At 47.5% G+C, this 22,567-nt stretch overlaps 1 protein-coding gene across 22 annotated transcripts in view; it reads right to left on the minus strand.

Moving 5' to 3' along the window:
• Positions 1 to 1,471: 1,471 nt before the first annotated feature.
• Positions 1,472 to 22,567, minus strand: part of rassf4a (Ras association domain family member 4a) — a 327,256-nt gene continuing 306,160 nt past the window's right edge. For 15 of the 22 annotated variants that reach the window (XM_072491702.1, XM_072491699.1, XM_072491688.1 and 12 more), the window contains 5 exons: positions 16,856 to 16,957; positions 8,251 to 8,302; positions 7,276 to 7,397; positions 7,080 to 7,177; positions 2,178 to 2,727 (listed from right to left, as the gene is read on the minus strand). In XM_072491702.1, coding sequence (XP_072347803.1) covers positions 2,562 to 2,727; positions 7,080 to 7,177; positions 7,276 to 7,397; positions 8,251 to 8,302; positions 16,856 to 16,957 — 540 coding nt within the window. In that variant the 3' untranslated portion in view covers positions 2,178 to 2,561. Of the gene's footprint in view, positions 2,072 to 2,172; positions 2,728 to 7,079; positions 7,178 to 7,275; positions 7,398 to 8,250; positions 8,303 to 16,855; positions 16,958 to 22,567 lie in introns of those variants that run through there. The other 7 variants (XM_072491686.1, XM_072491687.1, XM_072491689.1 and 4 more) reach the window with 4 other exon arrangements.

The raw sequence follows: 22,567 nt of genomic DNA on the forward strand, positions 1-22,567 counted from the left end.
ACATCAAGGGAAGATAACATGAGAGCTTCAAAAGAAAGCCCTCAGTAGCATGCAGGTCTGTTCATACATTATAACTCGTTCATTCCATTTTTATACAAGGTGACCCTTGCAGATCAATCAGCATGAGGGAGCGGGGAACAGGCAGCACCACGCAGAGTGACTGGAAAACCAGCTCGGCAAGCATATCGCCAGAAATCGAAGAATGAAAAGCAGAACTTGCATATATCCTGCGTGGGCTGCATCTGGCATTGGAGGAACACCTCGGTCTTTCCTGCACCTGATGCTCCTCCGACCACTGCCCTGCTGTCAGTTCCTGCTCTCAGCAACTGACAGAATTACTGACAGTCAATGGTTCCTTTTGTTTAAAAAGGAGCTGACAGTTGTTAAGAGGAGAAAAGGCAGAGTAGCTACGTGGTTGAACAGCATTTTAACAAAAAATTGTAACCGTCGGTGCTGCAGGTGGGAACTGCTGCGTCCGACCTTTGGCAGATAAATGGTTTCCCAGCAGGTTTTTTGAAAGAGAAAATTTGGAACCGCGAATCTACCCACAGGTCGGAAGCAAGAGTTGGCGCTCGAGGTAGAGATTTACTTAACAGTGTTTAGATACTTCATGTTATCTAAATAGACACATACCACAGTTAATGTCACACTGTTGAGGAAGATTGGTAGCTGCCTATAAATCTCTGACTTTGGGGTAAAACTAGATAATCAAGGCCCAAACACCAGCAGCATATGATTGGTTTTCTTTTTCTGAATACATCGGACACCTTGAAGCTTGGCATCTGAAGTGCAATGAACTGGTGAAAGTTGACGCCAGAATTTTAAAAAAATTGATCAGCAAATGCTGGAGCACCGGTAACTGTCTGGCAGGAGGGAGCTGATACATGGGAATCTCTGTGGCTCGGGTAATTCTTAGTTTTCACATCATGCCACTGAGAGGGGCACTGGCATTGATTAGTCTTTGTGAGATCAAACACATTTCCACATGCTCCATCAGTGATCAAAATAAGTGGCATGTCTGTGATATGTTGTCCAGGTTCTTTGATCAGTTCACTTGTAACAGTAGAGACCAGTCTTCTTTCCATCAAGATCATAGAGTTCAACAACACCCAAAGTCCTACCAGCAATCTTTGTTACTGAGTATTCACGAGTTGAGTATCAATTGTCAGTATTTTTGTACTTAATACATTGACATTTCAAACAAATATACTCGCCAACTCGTGGAGGACCACAACTGATTTACAAACTCAGGTATGTTATTACGTTGCTATGGGGAGGTTCCTGCACCAACTTGCATTCAAGCCAGTTCAATTAGCGTCCAGTTCCCTGTTTTCAACAAATTCACCATTCAGTAACCTGCATGTCACCAATCACCCTTTCTTAACTAAATGAAACCTTTTAGCTATTTATACCAATTGAATTATCCATAAAACAATGAATAATTGGAAAAGTTACAGGGAACAGAAAAGGATGATTGTAAGGTAGTCAATTTTTACTGTTGCTTGGAGACAAGGCCGCAGTATCTTTATCCCAATGTTAAGATACATTCAAACGAACAGACTAATTGAAACTTATCCATATCACCAAGGGGTGCCAATGCAATTATTCACAAAAATAGTTCAAATTCTGAAAAAAAAAATCCCTCTTGAATTATACATCCACACTCAAAACCTTGCTTTGGTCCACTAACAGCTCAGTTTCACAGAATTATTCTTTTTAAAAAATGGTAATTAAGGCAGTGTTTAAAGTACAAAAGTGGCTTTCTGCAGACGCGTCATACACGTTTAAAATATTAATCCAAAAGAATACTTGCCAGAAAAAAAAAGCTTCCCGTGGCAATAATCAGAAAAAAAAATCACCATATGACAAAACTCATGGTTAAAAAAAAGGGCAATGTAATTTTGAACGAATCGAACTTGTAAAACAAAGTTTTTGATTTAGGTTGAATTCGTCCAGACTGGATTCCTCGTGCTTCAGTGTCATTTTAAAGCTGCAAGTTGTTCAAATAGTGTCTTCGGTCTCGGTGAGGTCTTCCAACTGCTGATGTATCATGGATCGCAATGCACTGTATCTTCAAAGCAAGAATGACATAAACTGGTGTTTATTTACTAGTGTTTATTTTACGTTCAATTTAAGCACCCAACACATTTTATGCACTGAGTTTACATTTTCTATCCAGAAAGAAAATAGTCATATCAGATATGCTGCTGTTAATAATTAGCATGGGTGTAACTATTAAACTAATTTACATGCAACTTGAAATTATATTACCCATAAATCTTTATGGCTATACACAATATTTTGTCTGTGTTTTTAAAAAACGTTTCACCTCCTCTTTTGTGGTATGTGTCAGCTCATGTCAGGGAGGTTAGCCAACGCCAAGTATCAATGCCACTGCTTGGAAAATGACAACAATCTGATTGCAATTGCTCTTTGACTCTTCATTCTTCCCTGTAACGTTCTTAATGGCAATGGGTGCTTCCTACCATTAGCCCGATTAAAACACAGGGGGCGGGATTCTCTATTTTCTGGTGCAGTGTGCCCCCGCCGGCAGCGGGATTCTACGTCCCGGCAGCTGGCCAATAACATTTTCCATTGTGGGCATCCCCGTGCCATCGGGAAATCTGCGGGCGTGAGTGCGATGCCGGCGAAACGGATGATCCCGCCAATGGAGAATACAGCCTAGGATGTCTCCAGTGTGATCCTCCCACCTTTAGTCTGGCTGAGCTGTAAACATTACAAACAACAACTTTCCTTTACGTAGCAGCTCTCACACCGCAAAATAAAACGCTGATGCACTAGACTCGAGTCAGAATTTGACATTGAGGCACAGAAGGAGATATTAGGGCAGACATCCAAAAGCTTGGTCAAACAATTATGAGCTTTCAGGAGTATCTTAGGGGAGGGCTGAGAGGTTGAGAAGCAGGGAGGGAATTCCAATCTTTAGGGCCAAGGAAGCTGAAGTATAATCGGCAATGGTGGAGTTATTGACAAGCGGGAATGCACCAGAGGTCCTTACTGGAGGACCGCAGAGGTCTCAATGGTCTGAAGGTCATCTGAAAGGATGGGGCAATGTCATGGAGGGATTTGAAAACAAGGATAAGTAAGACCTTTAAAAACAAGCAGACAGTGAAGACCAGCAATAATGGAGGATTTGTGAACTGGACTTGTCCCTAAGACAGGGACAGCAAAACTTTGGATCAATTAAACTTCACAGAGGGAAGAAGGTGACAACCTAGTCAGGAAAGTACTGAAATAGTCATGGCTATAGCTAAAAGGCATGAATGAGGGTTTCAGCCGCAGATGAGGCAAGACAAATTCAGAGTTGGACAATGCCATTGTGTTAGAAGTAGGCAGTCTCGAGAGAGAGAGAGCTGACCGGCGGTGATGTGACCTGAGGATCACCACCCCTCAGGCAAGGGGCCAGGTTGGGAAGGCGGTGCCTTCAGGAATAACTGGGAAGGTGATGTTTGGTCAGTTGCTGCAGTCTGTGTAGTGAAGGTGCTGTCACAGTGGTGTGAGGTAAGGAAGTACAGGATTATCACCCAGCAATGATGAATTAAGGGGAATGTAAATCCAGCTCAGGCTGCTTTCAGATTGGAAAGGGAGCTAAGGTGTGTCCATAGAGCTGGTGAATGTTGGGGCTTTGGCAGTTTCTCTATAAAGTCTTTCCCTCCCTCCCTCTACCACCTCTATTTTTAGAATCATAGAGTTTTACACCATGGAAAGAGGCCCTTCGGCCCATTCATAATAATCTTTATTATTAGTGTCACAAGTAGGCTGACATGAACACTGCAATGAAGTTACTATAAAAATCCCGTAGTCGCCTCACTGCAACGCCTGTTCAGGTACACAGAGGGATAATTCAGAATGTCCAATTCACCTAACAAGCGCATCTTTCGGGACTTGTGGGAGGAAACCGGAGGAAACCCACGCAGACACGGGGGAGAACGTGCAGACTCCGCACAGACAGTGACTCAGCCAGGAATCGAACCCAGGTCCCTGCCGCAGTGAAGCAGCAGTGCTAACCACTGTGCTATCATGCCGCCCATAAGATTAGTAGATTAGTAGGTCTGGATGAATTGTGTCCCAGGGTGCTGTGGGAGGCGAGGGAGGAGACTGCAGGGGCTCTGACCCAAAGTTTCAATTCCTCTCTGGCCACGGGGTGAAAAAAAAAGAAGTAGGCAGTCTCGGTGACGGCGAGGATATGTGGTTACAAGCCCATTTTGGGATCAAATACAGCATCAATATTAAGGAATATTGTGGCACAGTCATCATTACCATAGCATGGATAACAATTATCATTTATATAGTGCCTTTGATACAATAGAACGTCACAAGACACTTTACTGGAAATTTATGGAACAAAATTTGACACCGAGCCACATAAAGAGATATTCGGCCAGTTAAGCAAAGGTTTGGTCAAAGAGGTAGATTTTAAGGAATGTATTAAAGGAGGGAATGCAGGTGGAGAAATATAGAGAGGAAATTGCAAAGAGCCTAGGCAGCTGATTTCACAACCATCAATGGTGGAATTATTACAACCGGGATGCTCACGAGGCCAGGATTTGCAGAGTGAAGGGGTCTGGGGAGATGGAGGTGGGAGGGGTAGTTGTAGGGCTGAAGGAGGTTACAGGAATAAGGAGGGGTTCAAAAACAAGACTGAGAATTCAAAATTGAGGTTCTGCCTGAACTGGAGCCGATATGGACCAGTGAAAGTAGATTGAGTGGAACTTGATGTGAATTAGGAATAAGCAACAAAGTTTTGAATGATCTCAAGTTTGCGTAGAGTAGCATGTGGGAGTAATCACGTCTAGATGAGACAAAGGCATGAGTAACATGTTCAGTGGTAGATAAGCCGAGATCGAGTTGTAGTTAGGCGATGTTACAGAGGTGGAAATACATGGTCTTGCTGATGGTGTGGATGCATGGTAGGAAGTTCACCAAATATAAGACCAAGTTTGTGACCAGTCAGGTTCAGCTTCAGGCAGACAAATGGAATTAGTGGTGAGGTAAGAGAGTTTCAGGCTAGCACTGAAGACAATGTTGTCCATCTTCCCAACACTTAATTGGAGAGATTTCATTCTCATGCAGTGCTGGATGTCAAACATTCAGTCTGACAACTTAGAGAGAGAAGGGAAGCAGAAGAGATGAGTATCATCAGCATCCATTTGATAACCATGATATCTGATGATGTTGCCCAAGAATAATATGTACGTTTGAAAAAGGAGGGGCCAGGTATGGGTCCTTCCAGGATATTGGAGGCAATTTAGCAGGAGTGAGGAGAGAAGCCATTGCAAGCGACTGTCTGGCTATGACATGATAGATAAAAATGAAAGTGCAGTCCCACCCATCCGGATGATGGTGGAGGACTGTTGCTGTTATATTTCATGGTCAGCTGTGTCAAAGGCTAGACAGTTTGAGGATGGATTGAGTGCCTATTGTCGCAGTTGATTTGGATTTCATTTATCACTTTGGTCTCAGTACGATGACAAAATAGGTCATTCACACATCACTCTGGGATCCCTTCTGTTCTTCACTATGCTTTGCTGTGATGAAAGTGGCTGCCTTATTTGCCAAATAACTGAAACCGCATTTCTAAAGGTTTTAGTTGGCTGAGAGCGTGTCGGACCATCCCAAGGATGTGATCAGGCTCTTTGTAATTGTGAGTTCTCTCATTAAATATCTCCCAAGTATAACTGCATTTCCCACTTGTTGTATGAAGGGCTTCAAGCTTTAACCTTGCATCCATCTGGAAACCTTACTTGTCACAACAGTCAATAATTTCTATATCCCTCTACTTGGTGCTCCTGATTTATATTGTGGGAGGGATTTGTATTTTACCAACAACTCTTGCAGATGCAGAAGAAAGTGAATTGTGTCGACTCATTGGACTGAGATTTTCATTAGCCCTTTTCTCGCTTAAAATAATGTGTTGTACATAATGTGATTTATAATTTTTCTGTATTCAGGTTATTTTGCTGTCAGCTACAATAATGACACTATAAAATATTTTGTTCTTCCTCTGTGAATGTTCCAATGCTCTGCTCTCAATTCTCTTTTTACGGGCGAGCACTGTCAAGACTACCGCAGAAGCAAGGTAAACATCTGACTGTATTTCTTCCAGCTTTTCTCAGTGCCCGCCACCCATGAGGGGAGAGGCATTAATAACCTACCAGTGTGAGAATTTAAATAGAATGTAGCACAATGGGGTTGGAGTACCACACAGTGTGGAAGGGCACCAACTAAAGTCGCACTCTGTGCAGCTCCCAATTTGTGAATCCCATGTAGGGATGGACCAGGTGCATTTTCCTGAAATGGGGCAGGTAAGGTCATTCTTGAACAGTGATGGCGATTCAAGCCGACTGATTTTGGGGCTGAGTGGTGGTGGTCCGGTACATGGTGTTATCAGCTCTCGGCTCCAGGCATCTTTGCAAGGCAGACGAGATAGAACCATAGAATTCCTACAGTGCAGAAGGAAGCCTATCGAGTCTGCGCCAACCCTCTGACAGAGCACCCTACCTAGGCCCACTCCCCCGTCCTATCCCTGTAACCGAACCTGTACATCCCTGGACACTAAGGAACAATCCACCTAACCTGCACATCTTTGGACTGCGGGAGGAAACTGAATCACCTGGAGGAAACCCTCGCAGACACGCGGCGAAAGTGCAAACTCCACACAGAGAGTCACCCGTGGCCGGAATCGAACACAGGTCCCTGGAGCCGTGAGGCAGCAGTGCTAACCACTGTGCCGGCCAACACAAAAAAAAAATCAAACTTGGCTGTGCAAGAAAAAGAGAGAAAACCTTTTCCACTTTCTTTACCTCGAACAGCTTCAGGACCAAACTAATAAAAGTAGGAAATTAACGTATGGCATTGACTATCATAATACCAATTGACAGGGAGGATTGCTTCCCGGGTTGTAATTTAATCTTCGGAATCAGGTGATGCACACCGCTTGAAGTTTTCTCTCACTGTTTCCTCATTATCTATTCAATCAGACAGCAACCTTTAACCACTATTCAATATTTTACAATAGTCGCTGACAATTGTGAAGTCCGAATATTATTTGTACTTACTTTGTAGTTAGTTTGTTAATCTCCCTTTCTTCCTCTTCCTTCAGTTTTTCAACAAAACTATCAAGGACTGGCATTTCAAACTTAATATACTGAGCAACCTTGGGGAAAAAGATCATTAGACACACATAAATCAAGCATATTATTAAGCACGAACCTGGATTTAAAATGTAGTCATTTTAAACAGCACAGAACTTACATCGTATGTGATCTCCTCTCCAAGATCCTTCTCCATCAGGAATATTCGTGCTATCTTTTCACAGGGGCCGTGCAAGATCCGCGATATAAGTGGGTATTCGGAATCTTTTAATTTGGTCCTCTCTGAAATAGGAGGAGAAACGTTAAGGTCGATGATTTCGTTTAATTAAAAGAGCCGGTTATCTCATTCAGAATCGAGCAAAACAAAAAGCCCTCAGCACATCAAAAAAAAAGGGCAGCGTAATTTGTGACAAGCCACGATCAATTTTATCCGCCTTTCACTAACATAGTGCAGACTCTCTGTCTCGCAATACTGTCCACTCCCTTGACTGAAAATGAAATATGGCAATCAGTCCTGCTGTTTCTGTCATGACTTGCCTGAAAATAACCGCTGGGAGTAACTTGCCTGGTCTTTCTCGAGCTGACCTATATCCCTCACCTGCCACTATTTAAAGTTAAAAAGATCGTTTCTGACCTTATCATAATTATACTCCAGGAGAGCCACAACATGTCAAATGAGCAGGTTATTACTTTTCAAGTTCCGATCACTTCTTACAGCATGCAATAAATAATTGGGGCTCCCAACTGCCTTGAGGGAAACATTACGTGATATACAGAAACTGTAATTCAGCAGCCTGGACTGGACTGTTGTACAAGTGCTTGCGACAGTCGGCTGTGTCACGTTCCCACGTCTGCGTTTTTAGATTTATTAAGCAATCTATTTGAATCCATGCATGTTGAACTTCCAGCGAGAGCCACCAAACAGCCATTATCCTTGGGAAACTTATACCGTTGATTCGTTTTCCCCTCTGCCCTAACCCAAGGACCCCTTCTGAGCAAAATCTATTGTCGTAAACTGAGAGGTATCATGTGTAAAACTTTACTTTGAGCAGGCCTGGAGGAACTTTTAAAAAAGTCCTATTTGGTGCCTCTTCAGTGTCGGTGACACTCTTTTCGTTTGAATGGGTAAACCTACCTCCACTTTCGTGGACAACATACAGAGCAAATTCATCTGCAGTATTTTCCACCTGTAAAAAAAAACAAGATAATCAGGTGAAATGAAGTAGGGCCACATGGTCTTACGGTGGGTTTCTTATGATGGGTATCTGTAACACCATAAAGTGATCTACTTCTGCAAGACTGATTTCATGTAGCTGCCCCTTCACTCACTGTCGGCAATATAAATCTGAGATAGGACCAAGCGTTTTCTTAATGACTTTAAACACAAATCTATACTTATACAGTTGCTTTCCCACTTTTCATAGAATCATAGAATCCCTACAGTGCAGAAGAAGGCCATTCGGCCCATCGAATCTGCACCGCCCCTTGGAAAGGGCACCCTACTTAAGCCCACGCCTCCATCCTATCCCAGTAAACCAGTAACCCCACCTAATCTTTTGGACACTTAGGGGCAATTTAGCATAGCCAATACACCTAGCCTGCCACATCTTTGGACTGTGGGAGGAAACCAGAGCACCCGGAGGAAATCCATGCAGTCACGGGGAGAAAATGCAAACTCCACACAGTCACCCGAGGTTGGAACTGGACCCGGGACCCTGGTGCTGTGAGGTAGCAGTGCTAACCACTGTGCCGCCCTTTATTAATTTCATGATAAATGATGGGATTTTCTGGCTCTTCCCGCTGGGGATCTTCCGGTCCAGCCGAAGGCGGCCTTCTGCTCCATCGCGGCGGATGCCCTGGTGGCATGGCTGGTGGGCAATGTCATCGACTTCGGTGGGACGGGAAGACCCCACTGGCGAGCCACCCTCGCTGTGGGAAACTCCGCCGTGTGTTGGCCAGAATATCCCGGACTATGTTTCTGACATAATCTTTCTCCAACTGACCTGAAAATAATCTACGAATTTTCCGTGATTATTATTTCATCCACAGTGTACTTTTAATTCATTCAAGGGCTGCGGGCTTCGCTGGCTAGGCCCAGCATTTATTGCCCATCCCTAATTGCCCTTGAGAAGGTGGCGGTGAGCTGCCTTCTTGAATCGCTGCAGTCTGTGTGGTGTAGGTACACCCACAGTGCTGTTAGGGAGCAGGTTCCAGGGTTTCGACTCAGTAACAGTGAACGGTGATATATTTCCAAGTCAGGATGATGAGTGACTTCCAGATGGCGCTGTTCCCATACTGATAATGAAATTTGTCCCTTTTAATTTATTTTGCTTAATACAGAATGCATAGTTACATCGCAACAATGTGTTGCAAATCATGGTTTTTTTTACATGTAATCTGCTCATGTGTTGAAATTATGTTTAAAAAAACCTCATCAACCAGCAATCCTACAATTAATTTTGTGGTCTTTCTTCAGGACTAACAATCAGTACATGAATGTCTGATTTTACAATAAGGTTATTGGCTCCAAGGTGGCTCGAGTGCCAATGGTAGGTGCCGGCTGCTTGTTAAACCCGCTCATATGGCAAGATCCTCTGGTCCCGCCGACAGCGCACCCCGGGGTGGATTCAACGGGAAATCCCGTTGACAGCGGTGGGACAAGAACACACCGTCACCGGCCAACGCCGGGTCACATCCCACCACGAAAAGCATGCAGGCCAGAGAATCTCGCCCATAGACCTTGACACCGGAGGTTCAGGTCAGCCAACATCCTGCGGGTTCAGTGTGCCCTACAGAACCTCGAGATAGGGACAAAGAACTGTGTTATCTCCCTAACTAATAAAATTGAAGAATCGTGACTGAACAATGAAGTCTGAAACAGGAACTGTCAGCAAAAAAATATTTAACTCAACGTCTAAACAATTGTAGAAAGTGAAATGGAGAGGGAACAAAAGATTGAATCGAGAGAGATAAGAGGCAGAAAGAAATTGAAAAAGTATATATAATCTCCGGCAATGCTGAGAATCCACTCCAACGTGACCCACAACCCGAAAGTCCCTGTGCGCAGACCGTGCACAAGTTGGCTCCTTTAAATGACCACACATGCAGAAACATTAAAAGTGGCTGCACACTTCAATAAGTCACCCGGGCACTCAAAAGAAATTAGATGAAATGGTGATCCACACTTGTTAAAACAAATTAATTTTGTGTGCCAGAGAGATTGCCTGGCATAAATTGAAAGGGTCCTTCCATTGGAATGGAACAATTTCTGGCAAACCTATTGTGTACAAAATCAAGCAAGTACAGCAACTTCACACCATTCCATATGATTCAACGATGGGTAGATTTCTCCCATCTGGGACTAAGCCCCGTGATGGGGGCAGGGACAGGGAGTGTTGCCCGCTGAAGAGGTCAACAGGACCACCATGGCCATATCTTCCAAACCTTACCTTATTAATTATGTATCCGGGAGTTTAGCGTCGCATTCCAGGACAGGCCAAGCTTGGGTGCCATATTTAAAAGGCGACCAACATCACTGGCCCACCGTTGAAGAAGGAAGATGGGACTTCCGGGTGCGGCGATGACCAGCCGAGTCGCACGTTTCGGCAGCTCCCGGTGAAACGGACTTTTGGGCTCTCAATAGGAGCCCCAACGGCAATTTTGACGGCTAAAAACACTGTGCGGTAAACCAGAAGGGAATCCCCCCTGGATACGGATGAAAAAAGGAGGAGAAAGTGGCCGGATTGCAGTGGATCCTTTAGAACAGCGGCAAGGAAGGTAAGCAAAAACCAAGATGGCGTCGGAAGGTGGCAGTTTAACATGGGGCCCTGAACAACAAGAGTTCTTGAAATGCTGTGTGGAAGAGCTCAAAAAGGAAATGAAGAAAGAGCTGTTGGCCCCGATACTACAGGCGATCGAAGGGCTAATGGAGGAACAAAAGACCCAGGAGCGGGAGCTTCGGGTCGTGAAGGCAAAGGCAGCCGAGAATGAGGACGACATACAGGGCCTGGTGGTGAAGACGGAGATGCATGAGGCACATCAGAAACGATGTGTGGAAAGGTTGGAGGCACTGGAGAACAACGCAAGGAGGAACAACCTGAGGATTCTTGGTCTTCCTGAAGGTGCGGAGGGAGCGGACGTCAGGGCATATGTGAGCACGATGCTGCACTCGTTAATGGGAGCGGAGGCCCCGGCGGGTCCGTTGGAGGTGGAGGGAGCATACCGAGTGATGGCGCGAGGACTGAGAGCAGGAGAAATTCCCAGAGCCATAGTGGTGAGATTCCTCAGTTTTAAGGATAGAGAAATGGTCCTTAGATGGGCAAAGAAAACTCGGAGCAGTAAATGGGAGAACGCGGTGATCCGCGTTTATCAAGACTGGAGTGCGGAGGTGGCGAGAAGGAGGGCGAGCTTTAATCGGGCCAAGGCGGTGCTTCATAAAAAGAAGATAAAATTTGGAATGCTGCAACCGGCAAGACTGTGGGTCACATATCGAGGGAGGCACCACTACTTTGAGACGGCGGATGAAGCGTGGACTTTTATTATGGAAGAAAAACTGGAATGAGCGGGTTATTAAAAAGAACGTTTGAACAAAGTGGTGGGGCGAATGTGGGGGGCGAAGAGGGGGGTTAAAAAGGGGGGAAAGAGGAATTTTATGTACTAATCCTGCGATGTGGTAACTTCTCTCTCTTCCACAGGTGGTGATGGGGGGAGGAGGGGAGGTGGAGATGGGGCGTTGGCCATTGGGGGCGGGGCCAAGGGAGAAGCGCGGGCTTGGTTCCCGCGCTATGATAATCATGGCGGGAATAGAGAAGCAGGAAGGAGGGGGCGTCGCACGGTGCAAGCCGAGGTCACGGGGGGAAGCCGAGGTCGGCCAGAGTTTGCTGACTTCTGGGAGCAACATGGGGGGAGTAATTACGCTAGCGGGGGATCTAGCGGGGGGGGGGGAGGGGGGAATTACTGGGTTGCTGCTGCTGGGGAGAGGGGGGAGCTGGTATGGGAGGGGATGGGCGGGGGGGGCACCGCCTGGGGGAGATACAGCTGCGTGGGAACCGGGTGAGGAGCTGGAAAAAGGGGATGGCTAATCGACAAGGGGGGGGGAGGGGGCGGTGTAGGAAGCCCCCCAACCCGGCTGATCACGTGGAACGTGAGAGGGCTGAACGGGCCGATAAAGAGGGCACGGGTACTCGCACACCTTAAGAAACTTAAGGCAGATGTGGTTATGTTACAGGAAACGCACCTGAAACTGATAGACCAGGTTAGGCTACACAAAGGATGGGTGGGGCAGGTGTTCCATTCGGGGCTAGATGCGAAAAACAGGGGGGTGGCTATATTAGTGGGGAAGCGGGTAATGTTCGAGGCAAAGACTATAGTGGCGGATAACGGGGGCAGATACGTGATGGTGAGTGGCAAACTACAGGGGGAGACGGTGGTTTTGGTAAACGTATATGCCCCGAACTGGGATGATGCCAATTTTATGAGGCGGATGCTAGGACGCATTCCGGACCTAGAGATGGGAAAGCTGATAATGGGGGGAGATTTTAATACGGTGTTGGAACCAGGGCTGGATAGGTCGAAGTCCAGGACTGGAAGGAGGCCGGCAGCAGCCAAGGTACTTAAAGATTTTATGGAGCAGATGGGAGGTGTAGACCCGTGGAGATTTAGCAGACCTAGGAGTAAGGAGTTCTCGTTTTTCTCCTATATCCATAAAGTCTACTCGCGAATAGACTTTTTTGTGCTGGGAAGGGCGTTGATCCCGAAGGTGAGGGGAACGGAGTATACGGCTATAGCCATTTCGGATCACGCTCCACACTGGGTAGACTTGGAGATAAGGGAGGAAACAGGAGGGCGCCCACCCTGGAGAATGGACATGGGACTAATGGCAGATGAGGGTGTGTGTCTAAGGGTGAGGGGGTGCATTGAAAAGTACTTGGAACTCAATGATAATGGGGAGGTCCAGGTGGGAGTGGTCTGGGAGGCGCTGAAGGCGGTGGTTAGAGGGGAGCTGATATCAATAAGGGCACATAAAGGGAAGCAGGAGAGTAAGGAACGGGAGCGGTTGCTGCAAGAACTTTTGAGGGTGGACAGACAATATGCGGAAGCACCGGAGGAGGGACTGTACAGGGAAAGGCAAAGGCTACATGTAGAATTTGACTTGCTGACTACGGGCACTGCAGAGGCACAATGGAGGAAGGCACAGGGTGTACAGTACGAATATGGGGAGAAGGCGAGCAGGTTGCTGGCACACCAATTGAGGAAAAGGGGAGCAGCGAGGGAAATAGGGGGAGTGAGGGATGAGGAAGGAGAGATGGAGCGGGGAGCGGAGAGAGTGAATGGAGTGTTCAAGACATTTTATAAAAAATTGTATGAAGCTCAACCCCCGGATGGGATGGAGAGAATGATGGGCTTTTTGGATCGGCTGGAATTTCCCAAGGTGGAAGAGCAGGAAAGGGTGGGACTGGGAGCACAGATCGAGGTAGAAGAAGTGGTGAAAGGAATTAGGAGCATGCAGGCGGGAAAGGCCCCGGGACCGGATGGATTCCCAGTCGAATTCTATAGAAAATATGTGGACTTGCTCGCCCCGGTATTGACGAGGACCTTTAATGAGGCAAAGGAAAGGGGACAACTGCCCCCGACTATGCCTGAAGCAACGATATCGCTTCTCTTAAAGAAGGAAAAGGACCCGCTACAATGCGGGTCCTATAGACCAATTCCCTCCTAAATGTAGATGCCAAGATCCTGGCCAAGGTAATGGCAATGAGAATAGAGGAATGTGTCCCGGGGGTAGTCCACGAGGACCAAACTGGGTTTGTGAAGGGGAGACAGCTGAACACGAAGATACGGAGGCTGTTAGGGGTAATGATGATGCCCCCACCAGAGGGGGAAACGGAGATAGTAGTGGCGATGGATGCCGAGAAAGCATTTGATAGAGTGGAGTGGGATTATTTGTGGGAGGTGTTGAGGAGATTTGGTTTTGGAGAGGGGTATGTTAGATGGGTGCAGCTGTTGTATAGGGCCCCGATGGCGAGCGTGGTCACGAACGGACGGGGATCTGCATATTTTCGGCTCCATAGAGGGACAAGGCAGAGATGCCTTCTGTCCCCATTATTGTTTGCACTGGCGATTGAGCCCCTGGCGATAGCGTTGAGGGGTTCCAAGAAGTGGAGGGGAGTACTTAGAGGAGAAGAACACCGGGTATCTTTGTATGCGGACGATTTGTTACTATATGTGGCAGACCCGGCGGAGGGGATGCCAGAAATAATGCGGATACTTGGGGAGTTTGGGGATTTTTCAGGGTATAAATTGAACATGGAGAAAAGTGAGTTGTTTGTGGTGCATCCAGGGGAGCAGAGTAGAGAAATAGAGGACCTACCGTTGAGGAAGGTAACAAGGGACTTTCGTTACCTGGGGATCCAGATAGCCAAGAATTGGGGCACATTGCATAGGTTAAATTTAACGCGGTTGGTGGAACAAATGGAGGAGGATTTCAAGAGATGGGATATGGTATCCCTGTCACTGGCAGGGAGGGTGCAGGCGGTTAAGATGGTGGTCCTCCCGAGATTCCTCTTTGTGTTTCAGTGCCTCCCGGTGGTGATCACGAAGGTTTTTTAAAAAAGGATTGAAAAGAGCATCATGGGTTTTGTGTGGGCCAGGAAGACCCCGAGAGTGAGGAAGGGATTCTTACAGCGTAGCAGGGATAGGGGGGGGGGGGGCTGGCACTACCGAGCCTAAGTGAGTATTATTGGGCCGCTAATATTTCAATGGTGAGTAAGTGGATGGGAGAGGAGGAGGGAGCGGCGTGGAAGAGATTAGAGAGGGCGTCCTGTAGGGGGACTAGCCTACAGGCTATGGTGACAGCCCCATTGCCGTTCTCACCGAGGAACTACACCACAAGCCCGGTGGTGGTGGCTACACTGAAGATTTGGGGACAGTGGAGACGGCATAGGGGAAAGACTGGAGCCTTGGGGGGGGTCCCCGATAAGAAACAACCATAGGTTTGCCCCGGGGGGAATGGATGGGGGATATGGAATGTGGCAAAGAGCAGGAATAACGCAACTGAAAGATCTGTTTGTGGATGGGAAGTTCGCGAGTCTGGGAGCGCTGACCGAGAAATATGGGTTGCCCCAAGGGAATGCATTCAGGTATATGCAACTGAGGGCTTTTGCGAGGCAACAGGTGAGGGAATTCCCGCAGCTCCCGACACAAGAGGTGCGGGACAGAGTGATCTCAAAGACATGGGTGGGGGATGGTAAGGTGTCAGATATATATAGGGAAATGAGGGACGAAGGGGAGACTATGGTATATGAACTAAAAGGGAAATGGGAAGAAGAGCTGGGGGAGGAGATCGAGGAGGGGCTGTGGGCAGATGCCCTAAGCAGGGTAAACTCGTCGTCCTCGTGTGCCAGGCTAAGCCTGATTCAGTTTAAGGTATTACACAGGGCGCACATGACTGGAGCACGGCTCAGTAAATTTTTTGGGGTGGAGGATAGGTGTGCGAGGTGCTCGAGAAGCCCAGCGAATCATACCCATATGTTTTGGTCATGCCCGGCACTACAGGGGTTTTGGATGGGGGTGACAAAGATGCTTTCAAAAGTAGTGGGGGTCCGGGTCGAGCCAGGCTGGGGGTTGGCTATATTTGGGGTTGCACAAGAGCCGGGAGTGCAGGAGGCGAGAGAGGCCTATGTTTTGGCCTTTGCGTCCCTAGTAGCCCGGCGCAGGATATTGCTAATGTGGAAAGAAGCCAAGCCCCCGGGGGTGGAGACCTGGATAAATGACATGGCAGGGTTTATAAAGCTAGAGCGGATTAAGTTCGTTGTAAGGGGGCGTCGTTGCTACAGATAATTATATATTGGACGGTTAAATTATATTTTTGGAGAGTGTTACTTGTGATAAGGCAGTTGCCAATTAGGGTTAGTTTTCATTTTTGTTATTTATTATTTATTCATTTTCTGTTTATAAAATAGGTCATTGTTATTTGTGTTGTTATAATATTGTGTAAAGGATGCACAATGTACTGTGTTGGTTGACCAAAAACGTTCAATAAAATATTTTTTTTTAAAAAGGAAGAAGGAAGATGGACCACCTGAAAAAAGATGGATCTCCAGGAACACACTGAGGCTGGAAGGTGGACCTCCTCGATGACACTGAAAGATGCCCTCCCCACCCACTGCCGATTCAGGGTCACGGGCGGCCTCCATCCCCATCTACGCAGACAGCCCCAGGCATTCTTTATGTAAGTCCGGGTTTCTGCAAGCCGCGTTGTTCCAGACATGTCCTGGACCGGCGGGTTTTCCCACTGCGCGGAGAATCGGACTTGGGCGAAAGATTCTAGTTGGGCCTTTATCAGCATCCCATTAGCAGGATACAAATCAATTTCCCGCTGCATTCCAGACAGATCCACCATGACTGGCACTAACGGAACATTCTGCAGGAAATTCACGCGAGCATCAACCTGATTTTTGGGGCACCCACTCAATACTCAGCCCCAGCCTCTGCCCAATATTGAACTTGCCGGCAGTAGCATGGGACAATTCAACCTCTTGGATATATCAGTGAGATAACATTAGTGCAAAGTAGCTGGAGTAAGGCATCTCAGGAGAGCAACCTCCAGACTTGGTGTTTAGTCACACCTATGCAGTCGTTGATAGTTGCTGTCTGATTTACAATTGTGAGTGCAGTTAGTTTCACAAAATCCAGCCCAATGTATCATATTTTTAGTCTGCTTTTACACTGGACTCACTTACCCTAAACTTGTTGAGCAGTAAGTTCAGTACTTGTGAAGTGTTCATGCTGCTATTAACTCGCACATTTGTCACAGACCCATAGGCTGGTGTGAACACAGATGTCTGAGGAGAAAGAACAACACAAGACTGTAAGTGCTGTTTAATGGGGAGGAAAAAGCAATACATTTACAACGAATCCACTTGGAAAAAGCTATCGCCATTTAGAATTCTTTCACTCGATACACTTGCCCCAGAAAGTGCATCAATGCAGCTCAAGCAATGTGGAAGGTCAGCCTGGATACTGTACTAGAGTCAGCCTGGATACTGTACTAGAGAGTCAGCCTGGATACTGTACTAGAGAGTCAGCCAGGATACTGTACTAGAGAGTCAGCCTGGGTACTGTACTAGAGAGTCAGCCTGGGTACTACACTAGAGAGTCAGCCTGGATACTGTACTAGAGAGTCAGCCTGGGTACTGTACTAGAGAGTCAGCCAGGATACTGTACTAGAGAGTCAGCCTGGGAACTGTACTAGAGAGTCAGCCTGGGTACTGTACTAGAGAGTCAGCCTGGATACTGTACTAGAGAGTCAGCCAGGATACTGTACTAGAGAGTCAGCCTGGGAACTGTACTAGAGAGTCAGCCTGGATACTGTACTAGAGAGTCAGCCTGGATACTGTACTAGAGAGTCAGCCTGGGTACTGTACTAGAGAGTCAGCCTGGATACTGTACTAGAGAGTCAGCCTGGATACTGTACTAGAATGTCAGCCTGGGTACTGTACTAGAGAGTCAGCCTGGATACTGTACTAGAGAGTCAGCCTGGATACTGTACTAGAGAGTCAGCCTGGATACTGTACTAGAATGTCAGCCTGGGTACTGTACTAGAGAGTCAGCCTGGATACTGTACTAGAGAGTCAGCCTGGATACTGTACTAGAATGTCAGCCTGGGTACTGTACTAGAGAGTCAGCCTGGATACTGTACTGGAGAGTCAGCCTGGATACTGTACTAGAGAGTCAGCCTGGATACTGTACTAGAATGTCAGCCTGGGTACTGTACTAGAGAGTCAGCCTGGATACTGTACTAGAGAGTCAGCCTGGGTACTGTACTAGAGAGTCAGCCTGGATACTGTACTAGAGAGTCAGCCTGGGTACTGTACTAGAGAGTCAGCCTGGGTACTGTACTAGAGAGTCAGCCTGGGTACTACACTAGAGAGTCAGCCTGGATACTGTACTAGAGAGTCAGCCTGGGTACTGTACTAGAGAGTCAGCCAGGATACTGTACTAGAGAGTCAGCCTGGGAACTGTACTAGAGAGTCAGCCTGGGTACTGTACTAGAGAGTCAGCCTGGATACTGTACTAGAGAGTCAGCCAGGATACTGTACTAGAGAGTCAGCCTGGGAACTGTACTAGAGAGTCAGCCTGGATACTGTACTAGAGAGTCAGCCTGGATACTGTACTAGAGAGTCAGCCTGGGTACTGTACTAGAGAGTCAGCCTGGATACTGTACTAGAGAGTCAGCCTGGATACTGTACTAGAATGTCAGCCTGGGTACTGTACTAGAGAGTCAGCCTGGATACTGTACTAGAGAGTCAGCCTGGATACTGTACTAGAGAGTCAGCCTGGATACTGTACTAGAATGTCAGCCTGGGTACTGTACTAGAGAGTCAGCCTGGATACTGTACTGGAGAGTCAGCCTGGATACTATACTAGAGAGTCAGCCTGGATACTGTACTAGAATGTCAGCCTGGGTACTGTACTAGAGAGTCAGCCTGGATACTGTACTGGAGAGTCAGCCTGGATACTGTACTAGAGAGTCAGCCTGGATACTGTACTAGAATGTCAGCCTGGGTACTGTACTAGAGAGTCAGCCTGGATACTGTACTAGAGAGTCAGCCTGGGTACTGTACTAGAGAGTCAGCCTGGATACTGTACTAGAGAGTCAGCCTGGGTACTGTACTAGAGAGTCAGCCTGGATACTGTACTAGAGAGTCAGCCGGGATACTGTACTAGAGAGTCAGCCTGGGTACTGTTCTGGAGAGTCAGCCTGGGTACTGTACTAGAGAATCAGCCTGGATACTGTACTAGAGAGTCAGCCTGGATACTGTACTAGAGAGTCAGCCTGGGTACTGTACTAGAGAGTCAGCCTGGATACTGTACTAGAGAGTCAACCGGGATACTGTACTAGAGAGTCAGCCTGGGTACTGTTCTGGAGAGTCAGCCTGGGTACTGTACTAGAGAATCAGCCTGGATACTGTACTAGAGAGTCAGCCTGGGTACTGTACTAGAGAGTCAGCCTGGGTACTACACTAGAGAGTCAGCCTGGATACTGTACTAGAGAGTCAGCCTGGGTACTGTACTAGAGAGTCAGCCAGGATACTGTACTAGAGAGTCAGCCTGGGAACTGTACTAGAGAGTCAGCCTGGGTACTGTACTAGAGAGTCAGCCTGGATACTGTACTAGAGAGTCAGCCAGGATACTGTACTAGAGAGTCAGCCTGGGAACTGTACTAGAGAGTCAGCCTGGATACTGTACTAGAGAGTCAGCCTGGATACTGTACTAGAGAGTCAGCCTGGGTACTGTACTAGAGAGTCAGCCTGGATACTGTACTAGAGAGTCAGCCTGGATACTGTACTAGAATGTCAGCCTGGGTACTGTACTAGAGAGTCAGCCTGGATACTGTACTAGAGAGTCAGCCTGGATACTGTACTAGAGAGTCAGCCTGGATACTGTACTAGAATGTCAGCCTGGGTACTGTACTAGAGAGTCAGCCTGGATACTGTACTGGAGAGTCAGCCTGGATACTATACTAGAGAGTCAGCCTGGATACTGTACTAGAATGTCAGCCTGGGTACTGTACTAGAGAGTCAGCCTGGATACTGTACTGGAGAGTCAGCCTGGATACTGTACTAGAGAGTCAGCCTGGATACTGTACTAGAATGTCAGCCTGGGTACTGTACTAGAGAGTCAGCCTGGATACTGTACTAGAGAGTCAGCCTGGGTACTGTACTAGAGAGTCAGCCTGGATACTGTACTAGAGAGTCAGCCTGGGTACTGTACTAGAGAGTCAGCCTGGATACTGTACTAGAGAGTCAGCCGGGATACTGTACTAGAGAGTCAGCCTGGGTACTGTTCTGGAGAGTCAGCCTGGGTACTGTACTAGAGAATCAGCCTGGATACTGTACTAGAGAGTCAGCCTGGATACTGTACTAGAGAGTCAGCCTGGGTACTGTACTAGAGAGTCGGCCTGGACACTGTACTAGAGAGTCAGCCTGGATACTGTACTAGAGAGTCAGCCTGGATACTGTACCAGAGAGTCAGCCTGGATACTGTACTAGAGAGTCAGCCTGGATACTGTACTAGAGAGTCAGCCTGGATACTGTACTGGAGAGTCAGCCTGGATAGTGTACTAGAGAGTCAGCCTGGGTACTGTTCTGGAGAGTCAGCCTGGATACTGTACTAGAGAGTCAACCGGGATACTGTACTGGAGAGTCAGCCTGGGTACTGTTCTGGAGAGTCAGCCTGGGTACTGTACTAGAGAATCAGCCTGGATACTGTACTAGAGAGTCAGCCTGGGTACTGTACTAGAGAGTCAGCCTGGGTACTACACTAGAGAGTCAGCCTGGATACTGTACTAGAGAGTCAGCCTGGGTACTGTACTAGAGAGTCAGCCAGGATACTGTACTAGAGAGTCAGCCTGGGAACTGTACTAGAGAGTCAGCCTGGGTACTGTACTAGAGAGTCAGCCTGGATACTGTACTAGAGAGTCAGCCAGGATACTGTACTAGAGAGTCAGCCTGGGAACTGTACTAGAGAGTCAGCCTGGATACTGTACTAGAGAGTCAGCCTGGATACTGTACTAGAGAGTCAGCCTGGGTACTGTACTAGAGAGTCAGCCTGGATACTGTACTAGAGAGTCAGCCTGGATACTGTACTAGAATGTCAGCCTGGGTACTGTACTAGAGAGTCAGCCTGGATACTGTACTAGAGAGTCAGCCTGGATACTGTACTAGAGAGTCAGCCTGGATACTGTACTAGAATGTCAGCCTGGGTACTGTACTAGAGAGTCAGCCTGGATACTGTACTGGAGAGTCAGCCTGGATACTATACTAGAGAGTCAGCCTGGATACTGTACTAGAATGTCAGCCTGGGTACTGTACTAGAGAGTCAGCCTGGATACTGTACTGGAGAGTCAGCCTGGATACTGTACTAGAGAGTCAGCCTGGATACTGTACTAGAATGTCAGCCTGGGTACTGTACTAGAGAGTCAGCCTGGATACTGTACTAGAGAGTCAGCCTGGGTACTGTACTAGAGAGTCAGCCTGGATACTGTACTAGAGAGTCAGCCTGGGTACTGTACTAGAGAGTCAGCCTGGATACTGTACTAGAGAGTCAGCCGGGATACTGTACTAGAGAGTCAGCCTGGGTACTGTTCTGGAGAGTCAGCCTGGGTACTGTACTAGAGAATCAGCCTGGATACTGTACTAGAGAGTCAGCCTGGATACTGTACTAGAGAGTCAGCCTGGGTACTGTACTAGAGAGTCGGCCTGGACACTGTACTAGAGAGTCAGCCTGGATACTGTACTAGAGAGTCAGCCTGGATACTGTACCAGAGAGTCAGCCTGGATACTGTACTAGAGAGTCAGCCTGGATACTGTACTAGAGAGTCAGCCTGGATACTGTACTGGAGAGTCAGCCTGGATAGTGTACTAGAGAGTCAGCCTGGGTACTGTTCTGGAGAGTCAGCCTGGATACTGTACTAGAGAGTCAGCCTGGGTACTGTACTAGAGAGTCAGCCTGGGTACTGTACTAGAGAGTCAGCCTGGATACTGTACTAGAGAGTCAGCCTGGATACTGTACTGGAGAGTCAGCCTGGATACTGTACTAGAGAGTCAGCCTGGATACTGTACTAGAGAGTCAGCCTGGATACTGTACTGGAGAGTCAGCCTGGATACTGTACTAGAGAGTCAGCCTGGATACTGTACTAGAGAGTCAGCCTGGATACTGTACTAGAGAGTCAGTCTGGATACTGTACTAGAGAGTCAGCCTGGATACTGTACTAGAGAGTCAGCCTGGGTACTGTACTGGAGAGTCAGCCTGGGTACTGTACTAGAGAGTCAGCCTGGATACTGTACTGGAGAGTCAGCCTGGATACTGTACTGGAGAGTCAGCCTGGATACTGTACTAGAGAGTCAGCCTGGATACTGTACTGGAGAGTCAGCCTGGATACTGTACTAGAGAGTCAGCCTGGGTACTGTACTAGAGAGTCAGCATGGGTACTGTACTAGAGAGTCAGCCTGGATACTGTACTAGAGAGTCAGCCTGGGTACTGTTCTAGAGAGTCAGCCTGGATACTGTACTAGAGAGTCAGCCTGGATACTGTACTGGAGAGTCAGCCTGGATACTGTACCAGAGAGTCAGCCTGGATACTGTACTAGAGAGTCAGCCTGGATACTGTACTAGAGAGTCAGCCTGGATACTGTACTGGAGAGTCAGCCTGGATACTGTACTAGAGAGTCAGCCTGGGTACTGTTCTGGAGAGTCAGCCTGGATACTGTACTAGAGAGTCAGCCTGGGTACTGTACTAGAGAGTCAGCCTGGGTACTGTACTAGAGAGTCAGCCTGGGTACTGTACTAGAGAGTCAGCCTGGATACTGTACGGGAGAGTCAGCTTGGGTACTGTACTGGAGAGTCAGCCTGGATACTGTACTAGAGAGTCAGCCTGGGTACTGTTCTGG

The sequence above is a fragment of the Scyliorhinus torazame genome, chromosome 28 (genome assembly GCF_047496885.1).
Source record: "Scyliorhinus torazame isolate Kashiwa2021f chromosome 28, sScyTor2.1, whole genome shotgun sequence".
NCBI lineage: Eukaryota > Metazoa > Chordata > Chondrichthyes > Carcharhiniformes > Scyliorhinidae > Scyliorhinus > Scyliorhinus torazame.